General features: G+C 40.7%; 1 protein-coding gene across 1 annotated transcript in view; it reads left to right on the top strand.

The window, feature by feature from the left end:
- gpia (glucose-6-phosphate isomerase a) overlaps positions 1-14,283 on the top strand; it is a 30,836-nt gene that overhangs the window by 5,485 nt on the left and 11,068 nt on the right. Inside the window, exons 3-10 of the mRNA XM_039017634.1 lie at positions 64-132; positions 751-870; positions 1,606-1,689; positions 6,626-6,772; positions 7,074-7,145; positions 7,355-7,399; positions 7,516-7,569; positions 14,106-14,166. Coding sequence (XP_038873562.1) covers positions 64-132; positions 751-870; positions 1,606-1,689; positions 6,626-6,772; positions 7,074-7,145; positions 7,355-7,399; positions 7,516-7,569; positions 14,106-14,166 — 652 coding nt within the window. The remainder of the gene's footprint in view (positions 1-63; positions 133-750; positions 871-1,605; positions 1,690-6,625; positions 6,773-7,073; positions 7,146-7,354; positions 7,400-7,515; positions 7,570-14,105; positions 14,167-14,283) is intronic.

Below are 14,283 nucleotides of genomic sequence, written 5' to 3'. Positions count from 1 at the left end.
TATTCAATGATTGCGTATGATGGCAACAATTAACTCACATTAAGTTTTTTCTTTCTTGTGCAGGCCAAGTCCAGGGGAGTGGAGGAAGCCAGAGACAAGATGTTCTCTGGAGAGAAGATTAACTTCACTGAGGTACCAGGACTACCTGAGTTCTTGCTCTCTCTATTGTGGTACTTTGTCTGAACATTTTAACTTTTTTAACACTGGCAGATATAGAAAATGAAAGCCGAGAAATTCTGATTTATACTGCGGTAACCGTACAAATATAATCATTGTATTGTAATAACACTATGCTACCAACGAGATGAGAGGAGGCTACTCTGAAATTTGACAAAGTAGGACACTCTCACAATAACTCTTCTCTAAAGAGTGGGCAGTTGTTGCACACTTTGTGGTCACTATTGCAAAGTCATTCAGGGAAGTCGTGGTTCCCACCCACTCTCCAAACACCATTCATGACGCAATGACAACATTGTGCAACCACTTCCTCAGTGAGACTGCACGTTATATACACATAGGTCTTATTCGATATGTTTGCACATGCGAAGAATGGTATTCAGATTTTGATATCACTATTTGTATGTTATTGAGATTATTATATATTTCTTAGAGGCTAGGGCAAAAAAAATTGCACTATCCCTTTAAGTAATAAACATCTTAGTCATGATTAATAAGTATGTTTTAATGTTCAAGTTTCTTCCCACTCCCCTAACTGTGTGTTTTTGCATGTCTGTGTGCGCGCATGTGTAGGGCCGTGCCGTCCTCCACATTGCCCTGCGTAACCGCTCCAACACTCCCATTAACGTAGATGGCCAGGATGTCATGCCCGAGGTCAACAGGGTCCTGGACAAGATGAAGGCCTTCTGTCATGTGAGTGGAGTCCAGTTTCAACTGTTACCCCAGCATCTATGCAAGGGCATCTTTACATAGAGATAACAGCTTCTACACCCAAGCCATAAGACTGCTGAACAATTAATGAAATGGCCATCGGACTATTACATTAACCCCCCCCCACTTGTTTGCACACTGCTGCAACTCGCTGTTTATTATCTATGCATAGTCACTTCACCCCTACCTACATGTACAAATTACCTCAACTAACCTGTACCCCCGCACATTGACTCGGTACCGGTACCCCCTGTATATAGCCTCGTTATTGTGTTACTTTAAAAATATATATATATGTTACTTTAGTTTATTTGGTGAATATTTTCTTAACCAACTGTGCAGTTCAAGAAGAGTTAAGTAAGCATGTCAGTAAGCATGTCACGGTAAGGTCTACACTTGTTGTATTTGGCGCATGTAACAAAGTTTGATTTGTTCCATCTTTATGCATCTATAATTGCCAGTATATTTTTTTATTGGGTGTTCTTAAACTAAATCTGAATGGATTAAAATGCAACACAGTCACTACACAAAAATGTAAGATTTGTGAATAAATAAATTCATATAGTTAATTAACTGTATTGTAGTTGACGGCATCAGGTAATGGCCGTCAGAAATAAGAGTATTTGAAAAGGAGGTAGATTATCTCGCATTGTGTTTAAATTGAGATGTACGCACACATCTGACATGTGCCTCTATTTTTTTGTGTGTGTGTTGCAGAAAGTGCGTAGTGGCGAGTGGAAGGGCTTCAGTGGAAAGGCCATCACTGATGTTGTAAACATTGGGATCGGTGGGTCTGACCTGGTGAGTGTGTGACTTACTTGTCATACAACTATTTTCTTATTTTCAATCCATTGTCTTTTCTAAAGCCCTTTTTACATCAGCAGTTGTCACAATGTGCTTATACAGATACTCAGCCTAAAACCCCAAAGAGCAAGCAATGCAGATGTAGAAGCACAGTGGCTGGGAAAAACTCCCTAGAAAGTCAGGAACCTAGGAAAAAGCCTAGAGGAACCAGGCTCAGAGGGGTGGCCATTCCTCTTCTGGCTGTGCTGGGTGGAGATTATAAGAGTACATGGCCATTCCTCTTCTGGCTGTGCTGGGTGGAGATTATAAGAGTACATGGCCATTCCTCTTCTGGCTGTGCTGGGTGGAGATTATAAGAGTACATGGCCATTCCTCTTCTGGCTGTGCTGGGTGGAGATTATAAGAGTACATGGCCATTCCTCTTCTGGCTGTGCTGGGTGGAGATTATAAGAGTACATGGCCATTCCTCTTCTGGCTGTGCTGGGTGGAGATTATAAGAGTACATGGCCATTTAGACCAGATTGTTCTTCAAGACGTTCAAATGTTCATAGATGACCAGCAGGGTCTACAGTTCAACACCTTAGGAGTAAATGCGCCCTAGGGACGGCATGGGAGAGAGCGAACGAGCAAGCCAGTGATTCAGGAGCCGGCCAGGCATAGACAGCAAGGATGGTTTGTTACTCCAGTTTCTTGCCATTCACCTTCATAGGACCCCTCTTAATAAAAAAAGGTTTAGTAATTTAGCAGACGCTCTTATACAGTGCGACTTAGAAGAGCAATTAGTGTTAAGTGTCTTTGCTCAAGGGCACATCGGCAGATATATATTTTTTTTTCATCTAGTCGGCACAGGGATTTGAACCTGCGACCATGTTTTCGTTTCTCACATGGATCGGCAAACCATTCAATAAAACAAACAGCTCTAAACAGCTCTACAAACAGCTGTAGGCAGGAGAAAGCCCTGCCTACAGCTGTTTGCTTAGAAATTCTCGGAGCAATAAGGAGGCCTGCGTCTTGTGACCGTAGCGTACGTTTAGGTATGTGCGGCAGGACCAAATCGGAGACATGAGTACGGGCAAGTCCATACAATGCTTATTTTATTTTTTCTCATTTTCTTCTCTTGTTCCCACTTATTTAAAACAATTCAAATGAAGATGTAGACGTGTCCTATTGTAGTGTGAGCTGTATTGGATGCTTGACTGAGTCATGCTGAATATTATAAACTGTAATGGTTCATTATTTGAGTCAGATATTTCCTGTTGTATTCCTCTGAGCTATTCAATAGTCTCATAGAGCCATATATGGCTTTGGTATTTTTTGGGTGGGAACAAATAGTTACGATTTTAATACAGATCCAACAAAAATATTAGTATTATTTTTTTAACTATTTGAAATCAAATCTTAGAAAGTGACTACTTTTTAAAACTATTTGAGTACAGAATTGTTTTAATTACTATTTGAGTACAGATATGAGAAAGCAACTACTTGTTAAAAATATAAATATTTGAGTACAGATCATAGGAAATGACTACTTTTCTGAAAATATTGGATTGGCTGCCTTCAACTAATGACAGGGCTATATCTGGAACTGCATGTTGAAGATATACTGTAAATAGAATGAATAGAGCACACACAATCTCGTATACTATTCCAAAATGAGTGACGCAGTGGTCTATGGCATTGCATCTCAGTGCTAGAGGCGTCACTACAGCCCCTGGTTCGATTCCAGGCTGTATCACAACCGGCCGTGATTGGGAGTCCCATAGGGTGGCGCACAATTGGCCCAGCGTCGTTAGGGTTTGGCTGTCATTGTAAATAAGAATTTGTTCTTAACTGGCTTGCCTAGTTAAATAAAGGTTAAATACAACTAAAAAATGAAAGTCATATTTGATCTACACAATACATTTCTATCTGAACATTTTGTAAATGTCCAGTCTCCTGACTGTCATTGCCCCAGGGGTACATAATCAAGTCAAACCAATTAATCAATGATATTATCTATAGATATAGTGCTTATAGACAGTTTACACCCCCTTTTTTCACATTCGTTACAAAGTGGCATTGAAATAGATTTAAATGTAATTTCTTGTCATTGATCTTCACAAAATACTCTAATGACATATATTTTTTTTTACAAATTGAAAAACGAAAGTAAAATCGTTGCATACGTATTCACCTCCTTTGATTAGGCAAGCCTAAATTAGTTCAGAAGTCAAATTTGGCTTAACAAATCACATAAGTTATATAGACTCACTCTGTGTGAAATAATATGGGGTTGACATGAGGTTGTAATGACTACCTCTTCCTCTGTCCCCCATACATACAACATCTGTAAGGTCCCTCAGTCAAGTATTGAATTTCAAGCACAGATTCAACTGCAAAGATCAGGAAGGTTTTTTAAATCCTCATAAAGAAGGGCAATGATGTGTAGATGGGTAACAATAACAAATCAGACATTTAATATATCTTTGAGCATGGTCAAGTGAATAATTATGCTGTAGATGATGTACTGAACCGCATAGATTTCTTTTCTCACACGTCTACACACAATACCCCATAGGGACAAAGTGAAAACATGTTTTTAGAAATGTTTTCAAGTTTATTGAAAATGTTTTACAGAAACATCTCATTTACATAAGTGTTCACACCCCTGAGTCAGTACATGTTAGAATCACCTCTGGTAGCGATTACAGCTCATCCTAATATTTATATATTCCTTCATTTCATTCTTTAACTTTTAGGTTTATGTGTATTGTTGTTAGATATTACTGCACTGTTGGGGCTAGAAACACAAGCATTTCGAAACACCTGCAATAACATCTGCTAAACATGTGTATGTGACCAATAAAATTTGATTTGAGTCTGTCTGAGTAAATCTCTTAAGAGCTTTGCACACCTGGATTGTACATGAACATCTATGGCAAGACATGAAAATGGCAGTCTAGCAATGATCAACAACCAACTTGACAGAGCTTGAAGAATTAAAAAAAGAATAATGGGCAAATATTGCACAGTACAAGTGTGCAAAGCTCTTATGAGACTTACCCAAGAAGACTCCCAGCTGTAATCGCTGCCAACGTGGTTTCTAACCTGTATTGACTGAGGGGGGGATACTTATCTAATCAAGGTATATTAGTGGTTAATTTTCATTAATCTTTACAAAATGTTTATTTATTTTTTATTTTTTTGTAGATCATTGACAAAATGACAATTAAATCTATTTTAATCCCACTTTGTAGCACAATAAAATGTGAAGAAATCCAAGGAGGTGTAGACTTTCTATAGGTACTGTAAGTATAAATGCGTTGACGCTCAACTACTGTATGACTCTTTCAACATGCCACTGAAAAGTTTGAAAGCCACAATTGTATGATACCTGAAAATAATTCCAAGTTGGATGCTTAGCAAAAACAACTTTGAACCTCTTTGTCCATCTGAGGGTAAATGTTCTTGTTTTGAACACACACTATACCATATTTCAAGGGATAGTTTACTCAGAATACAAACTAGCATGATTTTCCACCTACCTTGGCTGTAGTTGATTCAACAAGGCAGTTTTGGGATATTTTGTTTCCTTTTGACACTTCATAGACATATTTTTTTTACTGTTAGTGTTTTCAGTAACACTTAACATTAAACTGTTCTTCTGCCTCTGTAATTACTTTTGGAGCAACATTCCTTCTATCCCCCTTCAGTGCTTTTTATATCTTTTTAGCATTTTATTAAATTTTTTGCTGGTAACTGCTGTTGTATTTAGTAGTTGCATAATACTTTGGTAATTGCACAGCAATTAGCTGAGTTGGTGTCTGTTCCTTATTTGACTTATGTAATAACAATGTTGCTATTGTAAAGAGTTACTACACATGTGTAACGGATGTGAAATGGCTAGCTAGTTAGCGGGTACGCGCTACTAGCATTTCAATCAGTTACGTCGCTTGCTCTGAGACTTAAGTAGGGTTTCCCCTTGCTCTGCAAGGGCCGCGGCTTTTGTGGAGCGATGGGTAACGATGCTTCGTGGGTGTCAGTTGTTGATGTGTGCAGAGGGTCCCTGGTTCGCGCCCGGGTCTGGGCGAGGGGACGGACGTAAAGTTATACTGTTACACATGTATAGGAGCTTGATGTCAAGTGTTACTGTATTACCTTGTCTCACTCATGAAAAGATGTGTGTTAGTCATTTTGAAGCTGCAAAAGTGGTCTACTCTAATGTTGAGGTGATTCCATGTCCCTCATGTATTTAATTACAGGTTCTATAAAGATGAACATCTAAGAGCCCTCCAAACTATGTGCTTATGATCATATATTTAGATTGATTCAACTAACTGTTGTAGTTTTCGGTACTTCATCAAATATGTAGATGCCATCAAATATTTTTTAGGTTTCAAATAACTTGCATATATTAAAATACCTAAAGATATTATTTGGTTTTCTGAGAGGTATTAAAAATCCTTTGAAATATGATTGGGTTTTCTGAGACCTGTATTTGAAAATCAAAGAAAATAGTTGCCTTTTAGTTGAAAGTCTAAACTTTCTTCTACTACCTTGAGTATTTGGAAAGTTGTTATTTTCAAACTGCTTTGGTATTACAGTAGTGAGCTATAACGGAATTATTACTGTGCCGCTAAGCTCTGGTATAAGCAGAGAATACACTGCTGGGGTGTTGATGCAAAGCTACAGTATGCTGTAGGTGGCACAGTAGGCAACAGAACAAAGAGTATGCTTGAGCTGTTGGCTTGGTACTCGTAGTTACTGGGATTTGATTCAAATCATTTTGTCATGCTGTCATATGTCATAATATTGTGTTTCCTCTCTAAGGGCTCTCATGTTGACAGGCTCTGAAGTCCTAATGGATACAGAAAACACAGTTACATTTTAATTGCACATAGGATAGAGGGAAGTTGAAATGGTAACACTGTAATGTTGTGCATCCTCCTCTCAGGGTCCTCTCATGGTGACTGAGGCCCTGAAGCCCTACTCTAAGGGTGGCCCCAACGTGTGGTTCGTGTCCAACATTGACGGCACACACATGGCCAAGACTCTGGCCCAGCTCAATGCTGAAACCACCCTCTTCATCATCGCTTCCAAGGTGACAGACTGACTCTACACACACACACACACCTTCTCCTGTTGCCATGGTTACACACATCCTAAAGCCATAGGGCTCTAGATGCTTAAATAATTCAATGCTATAAATCAATGTCTCATTCAGTGCTATGGTGGTTAATAATCTGTGTATACGTGGTTGTGTTCTGGTAATGTGTGATTCATGTTTGAATAATAATTTATGGTTTGAAGCTGGAAAAGGTGGCAGGCTAATGGTGCTCTTTCAGTGTCACGCTGTGTACTACTTCCACTGGGACTCATGTCACACTGTTGTCCTTTTTCAGACCTTCACCACCCAGGAGACCATCACCAACGCTGAGTCTGCCAGGGACTGGTTCCTCCAGACAGCCAATGACGTGAGTAGACTCCTGACAGCCAATCACAAGACACCTTTGTCTGTAACCAATGCCGTTATAAGTTCAGCTTAAATTCAGCCAATGATTTTAATAGTTTCTCTGCGGACAATACATCATTTTAGCCACAAAGGTCAGTTTAGGACAGTCCAAAGTGCAGCTGGAGTGTCATATGACATTTGGATCGACTAACTCTATTTTCTTCTTCACAGCAATCTACTGTTGCCAAGCACTTTGTGGCGCTGTCCACCAATGCAGTAAGTGGCCATTTTGAATGACACTTTCCACCTTACATTGTTACCTGCCTGCCGGCCGGTATATTGCACAAGTAACTTTGACCGTTACTCTTTTTGCTGTCTCGCTTCTCTTCCAGCCCAAAGTGCAGGCGTTTGGTATTGACACAAACAACATGTTTGAATTCTGGGATGTAAGTATACACTTCCATGCACACTGAGTTAGCCTCTGACCCCCTGAATCTGAACTAAAGTGAGGCTTTATTTTGCCAATTGTAATTGACATGGTTTGTACAAAAAGCATTTCTGCATTATTTTTCTGCTGGGAGATATTTTGACCACATTCTGGGTGTAGTATTTATTTAAAAATAATTTGGAATGTAACTGTTAAGCGTATGAATTTGTGGATATGGTATCGACACGTTACATTCTAAACCATAGACGCATGCGCTAAAGAGGTAATTTGAACTCGATCAAAACAATGGAAATGCCATTGAAACACATTGGGGAAAGATGCAATGGGGGGGAAGATCCCAAATATCCCTCATTGCTCTCCAGCAAAGTTGGCCTACATTTAGGGTATTGTTTATGTGTATTTCACACTATGTTGAGGTAAAAATCGTAGTATAATGGTTGTACAATCACCAATCAACTGCATTACAGTTAAAAATGACTGACTGGGGGGATCACGTGACCCCTGAACTAGGAGCTCCGGCACAAGTAGTTTCCAATTCCTAATCTTACCTCCACTTCAAGTTTAAACTCATTTTTACCCGGACTCGAGCACTAGCGACGGAAAAAGCCTCCAAGAAGCAGCTAGCTTCAGAAAAAGCTAGCGCCATTAGCCAGGAGCAAGAGGACCCGTTCCCCCCGGAGGCCCAACGAATGCCAACCTCGCACTCTGTCGAAGACATCTTTTCTGAGCTGAGATCCCAACGTACAGAACTCAACACTAAACTAGATGCCATTAACGCTCAGCTCAGTGCGATAGGGGGCAAGGTGACAATCCTGGAAAATGCTTTGCCTGACATAAACAACAAGATAACCATAAACGCGGGGCGCCTGGACGAGGCAGAGGGGCGAATCCTATCCACGGAAAACTTATTGACAGACGCCATGGAAACAATAGCATATGCTAAAAAAAAAATAGAGCAGCTGGAAGAGAAAACAGAGGACCTGGAAAACAGGGGGCGAAGGAATAATTGTGTTCTATTAAACCTGGGCGAAAAAGAAGAGGGAAACATGCCACTGATCCGCTACCTGCAAGACAAACTTCCCGAGTGGCTCCACCTGTCCACCGACAGGCCCATAGAACTCGAGAGAGCTCACCGAGCACTGAGGCCCCCACCAGCAGCCAGACAACCACCGCGCCCAATCACCATACGTTTCCTGAGATTCACCGACAAGGAACGAGTCCTACAGGCGGCGAAAACCAATACCATTACAGTGGGAAACGCCAAACTCACCTTACTCCAGGACCTGTCAGCTGGAATACGCCGAAAGCGCCGAGAGTTTGACGAGGTGAAGAAATGCTCCATTGACCGAGGCATCTTTAGGGGATTCAAATACCCAAACGAGCTCAGGATTCTTCACCAAGGAGCCCTGCGACACTTCAAAACTCCCGAAGAGGCAAAACGTTTTTTGAAAGACAACCCCGGTCAATGAGAAATGGACCATTGACTAAATGCGATTACTGTTATTACTAAAGGAGGTAAGACAACTTATAGCCGATATCCAAAGACCCACCCGCCCTGCTAAATGTCATTATAGCCGTCTAATCTATATTTATGTTCCTTTAGCTGAGAGGGATAGGCCCCATATTATAACCTAGGCCTACTATATGTAGGCTGGGCTATTGATTTTATTTTCTCCCTTTTTTAATGTGGTCTGGACGGGGGCTACGTTGTCATTTACTCAATGCGGTGCGGAGAGGATGAGGCATTTCTTTGGTGGGGAGGGGGAGACGTTGTGCGTTGCTAACTGTTCCCGTTTTTTTTTTGTTGGAACACAGAATTGTGACTGAGCGGGGAGGTAATAGATCCAACGGGATATGTCGAGTTGTTTGGGAACTCGGCTGGGGTGTTCAGAGATTGTTATTTTATGTAAACCATTTATGTTCCTTTTATGTGAACGCAGCTGTAACTACTATCCACCTTTACCCAGAGATGACTTGCACTAAAGTTCGATTACTGTTCGATGACGATGACTAGTACCTTAAATCTATTGACATGGAACTGCCATGGTCTAGGCCATGCAATAAAACGGAAAAAGATACTATGTGCTCTAAAAAAGGAAAAAGCAGACATCGCGCTATTGCAAGAGACACACCTCTGTGATGCTGAACATGCCAAACTCCGCAGAGCTTGGGTGGGACAGGTGTATTTCTCATCTTTCAAATCCAACAGTAGAGGTACAGCAATACTTATCCATAAGAATGTTCCATTCATAATTGACAAAAACCTATCTGATCCGGAGGGGAGATTTATTTTGATAACTGGGTCACTGTATGGGCAACCAATTACTATCTTAAACATATACGCCCCTAACACAGATACTCCTGCTTTTATGTCGAAAATGATAACCCTGTTCAATGAGCATTGTGTTTCCTTTGGAGTGTTGGCCGGAGATTTTAATTGTACCCTGAACCCAACCCTAGACAAATCATCTCAAGTCCCCACCACAAATCCTAGATCTGCAAAGATGTTGAACTCTCTTACTAAAGAGATGGGACTGATAGATATCTGGAGAGAGACTAATAGCTATGGACTATACATACTACTCTAATGTCCATAACACCTACTCCCGTATAGATTACATTTTTATCCCAAAGAGTTTCATAAATTCAGCCACGTGTACAATCGGACCCATAGCGCTTTCGGATCACGCCTTTGTCCACCTCCGCTTTGACCTCTGCAAAAACACCCCGAGGTCAAAGAGCTGGAAATTCAACACCTCCATGCTATCAAACGAAGCATTCCACACATTGGTAACTACGTGGATAGACAACTACACACAAGACAACAAAGATTCTCCTGTTTCTCCGGCCACAATGTGGGACGCTGCTAAAGCCACACTAAGAGGTCATCTAATTGCATATGCTTCCTCTAAGAAAAAAGCAATGGAAGCACACAGGCTAGATCTGGAGAGGGAGCTGGAACACTGTGACAAAGTACATAAACAATCCCCAGACAGCACCTCCTGGAGTCAACTTAAAGCAGCCAAAGCCAAACTGAATTTGGACTAAACAGAAATACCATGAGTATAGCAATAGGCCTAGTAGATTGCTTGCTTATCAATTAAAAAAAGAGCAGTCAGAGCGTACAATTATGGCTATCTGAACAGCAGAGGACGAGGTCACATATGACCCAAAAAAGATCAATTTAACTTTTCATGATTTTTACTGCAAACTATATACCTCTGAGAGAAAACACACGGAGGCAGAACTCCACTCCTTCCTAGAGGGAATCTCGCTACCTAAACTATCAGAGACCGACCAAGAAGATCTCAACTCCCCCTTCACTCCTGAGGAGATCCTGGAGGCAATTACCTCCATGCCACCTAACAAGTCCCCAGGCCCAGATGGATTCCCCAGAGTTCTACAAAGCTTTTTGGCCCCAGCTTAGCCCTATTTTCATGCCAATGCTGGAGGATTTTTGCAAAAACTGAGTTCTCCCAGACTCAATGCACACAGCTCGCATTACAGTGTTGCTCAAAAAAGACAAGGACCCCCTATCCTGCTCCTCCTTCCGGCCCATAAGCTTGTTGGATTTCGACTACAAAATAATTACCAAATTGCTCGCCAAAAGACTAAACACTCTTCTTCCCAAAATAATAAAAGCGGACCAAACTGGATTTATTAGAGACAGATACTCTTCTGATAACATTCGCCGTCTTTTTGATATTATTGATCAAGTAAACGCACAGAAGACCCCTGTCCTGCTGGCTTCACTGGATGCTGAGAAGGCGTTCGACAGGATGGAGTGGAGCTTTCTGTTCTCAGTCTTAGAAAAGTTCAATATGGGCCCAAACTTTATTAAATGGATCAAATCACTATACTCCCATCCAAATGCCATGGTGACTACTAACGGACTGAACTCTGACAGATTCCCTTTGGGACGGGGCACAAGACAAGGGTGCTCGCTGTCCCCCCTGCTCTACTTGTTGGGGGCGGAGCCTCTGGCAGAGTTGATAAGGAGCAATCCAAGTATTATGGGTGTTCCTGCAGGCGGCCTGCAGCACAAGATTTCGCTTTACGCGGATGATGTCTTGCTCTACATATCCAACCCTGAGAAATCCCTTCCTCCCATTTTAGACACAATTGCTCAGTATGGCACGTTTTCAGGTTATAAGATTAATTTTAACAAATCCACTTTCTGCCCTCTCAATATTACACTCACCAGTTCTATGAAGACACTATGCCCATTCCAATGGAAGACACAGGGGTTTCAATACCTTGGGATATTCATAACACCAGATCTGAATAGGCTTTTCAAGGAGAATTATCTTCCACTCCTGGATCGAATCAAGAACAACCTCCAAACCTGGATCTCCCTCCCAATTAGCTTAGTAGGAAGAATTAATGTAATCCGTATGAACATCCTCCCTAGACTGAACTATTTATTTCAGATGCTCCCATGCTATCTCCCAGCTTCCTTTTTCAAAACAATTAACCAAAGCATCACCAAATTTATATGGGGCAATAAAAAACCTAGGATCAAGCTCTCCACTCTATCGAAACCTGAATCTAAGGGTGGTCTTGCCCTTCCCTCCCTTCAATTGTACTACTGGTCTGCCCAAATCCGCAACATGCTAACATGGATCACAAACAGACAAGAGTCAACGTGGATCCAGATAGAAGCCCAATCTTGTGGTTCATTGCCACTAAGCTCAACTATATTCATTAATAACTTTAGTGAAGTCGGCAACATAGCCAAAACATTTGTGATTTACAGCACCCTACTAGCGTGGAGGGACTGTAAGAAATACCTGGGCATCTCCTCCCAAATATGTTCTCACTCGCCTATAGTAGGCAACCCAGACTTGCCAAAACCCCTGAGGGATGCCAACTTTAATCTTTGGCATACTCTAGGAATCAGGACCTTTTCAGACCTATTTCATCAGAAGACCACTACACTGAAATCCTTTCAAGAGCTCTGCAGTGAATTCAATGTGCCAAGATCCCATTTTTTAAAATATCTTCAAATTAGACATGTCATCTCCTCATTTACTTCCAAGAGGAGGTTTAGAACTCAGTTGAATGAAGTTGAAACCCTTCTTGTCACAGCACAATCCATTAAAGGCAAAATATCCTATATCTATAGACTCCTTTCTGAGAAAGGAGGATCCTCCTTTACTCCTTTGAAAATAATATGGGAAAAGGACCTTTGTCTGACTATCAGTGATGAGTTATGGGCGGAGGTTTGCGACAGGGTATACTGCTCCTCTACTAATGTAAAAATGAAAGAATCTAATTACAAATTTTTGTACAAATTTTATTACACTCCCTTGAGACTCCATAAAATGAAAACAGACATTTCTCCTAACTGTAAAAGATGTACCTCTGAAAGTGGAACCTATATGCATGTATTTTGGAGCTGTAGAGAGATTGCCAGATTTTGGCAATCTATACATACTGCTGCACAGAAAATACTAGATGTACAGTTTGATATGACCCCGTGTCTCTATCTTCTTAATGCCCAGCAGGACTTTGTTCTTGATCCTGACAGAGAAAATCTGCTCATGACCATTACATACTTTGCTAAGAAATGTATTCTTCTATTGTGGGCCTCTAATACTTCTCCTACATTTAAAATGTGGATTGACCAGATTGTTGACTTTCTCCCTCTTGAAAAGCTCACTTATGACCTCCACAAGAGACAGCCCAAGTTTGATAGACTCTGGTCTCCACTACTCAACTATATTTCAAATTGGACAGAGTGAATGGGGGGATCAGGGAGATGAGCAGATGCGTGTTGTGTAAGGTGCTGTAAAATCTAAAAAACTAATTATTGGCTCGTCATCTCAGCTAAGGCTGGAAATAGCTAATAAGAACCTTGATAGTGCTGCTGCAAGTTCTATATTTTAAATTTTGTTATAATTATTATTTGTGTGTATGTATGTGTATATATATATATGTATGTATGTATGTATGTATGTATGTATATATATATAAAACAATTTTTTATTATTATTATTTTTTTTAAGTCTGTCACATCTGTGAATGTGGAATGTGTTTGGTTGGTTGATTGAAAACTTAATAAAACTTTAAATTGAAGGGGGAAAAAATGACTGACTACCACCACCGATTTCTCTATGCTACCAGCTTATACGAACCAGAGTTAGCATTTAGCAGCCACTTCTTAATCTGAAAAGGAACTACTTCTAAATGTTATGTAGCAAAAATAGCCAAATATATTCAAATCGGATTTTAGTAACCACATTGTGGGCCTGTTTACAATACATCAATCATGAGGAATATCCACAGATTTGTTGTATGTGTGCCGGCGTTCTTCTATCCCCCATGGTCTGCGTTCCATTGACCTCATCTATTGGAAATGAGCGATGTTGACGAATTGGTGTCTTTTTAAAGAAAGGGTGCTAGTACACTGTCGAGGTGATGGCCATTGTCTGTTTTTGTATAACTTTTCAAGGTTTTGAGTAAGAAAAAGGAACCTTGCCGCTCTGTAGTGGTTGATTTTGTGACTGTGATGTCATTTTGGCTTTCTCTCAGTGGGTTGGAGGGCGTTACTCCTTGTGGTCGGCTATTGGGCTGTCCATTGCACTGCACATAGGTATGTATGTGTGTCTGTTTGTCAATATTAGAACTCTATGGATTTAGTGTATATTCCAGATTTGCACTTTTTGTCAAATGCAAAAAGTTGGTATGTGAATTGAAATGGAATTCATCG

The sequence above is a fragment of the Salvelinus namaycush genome, chromosome 21, assembly GCF_016432855.1.
Source record: "Salvelinus namaycush isolate Seneca chromosome 21, SaNama_1.0, whole genome shotgun sequence".
In the NCBI taxonomy this organism is placed as follows: domain Eukaryota; kingdom Metazoa; phylum Chordata; class Actinopteri; order Salmoniformes; family Salmonidae; genus Salvelinus; species Salvelinus namaycush.
The sequence above is the reverse complement of the archived record's forward strand: the minus strand, read 5'-3'. Positions and strand labels throughout refer to the sequence as shown.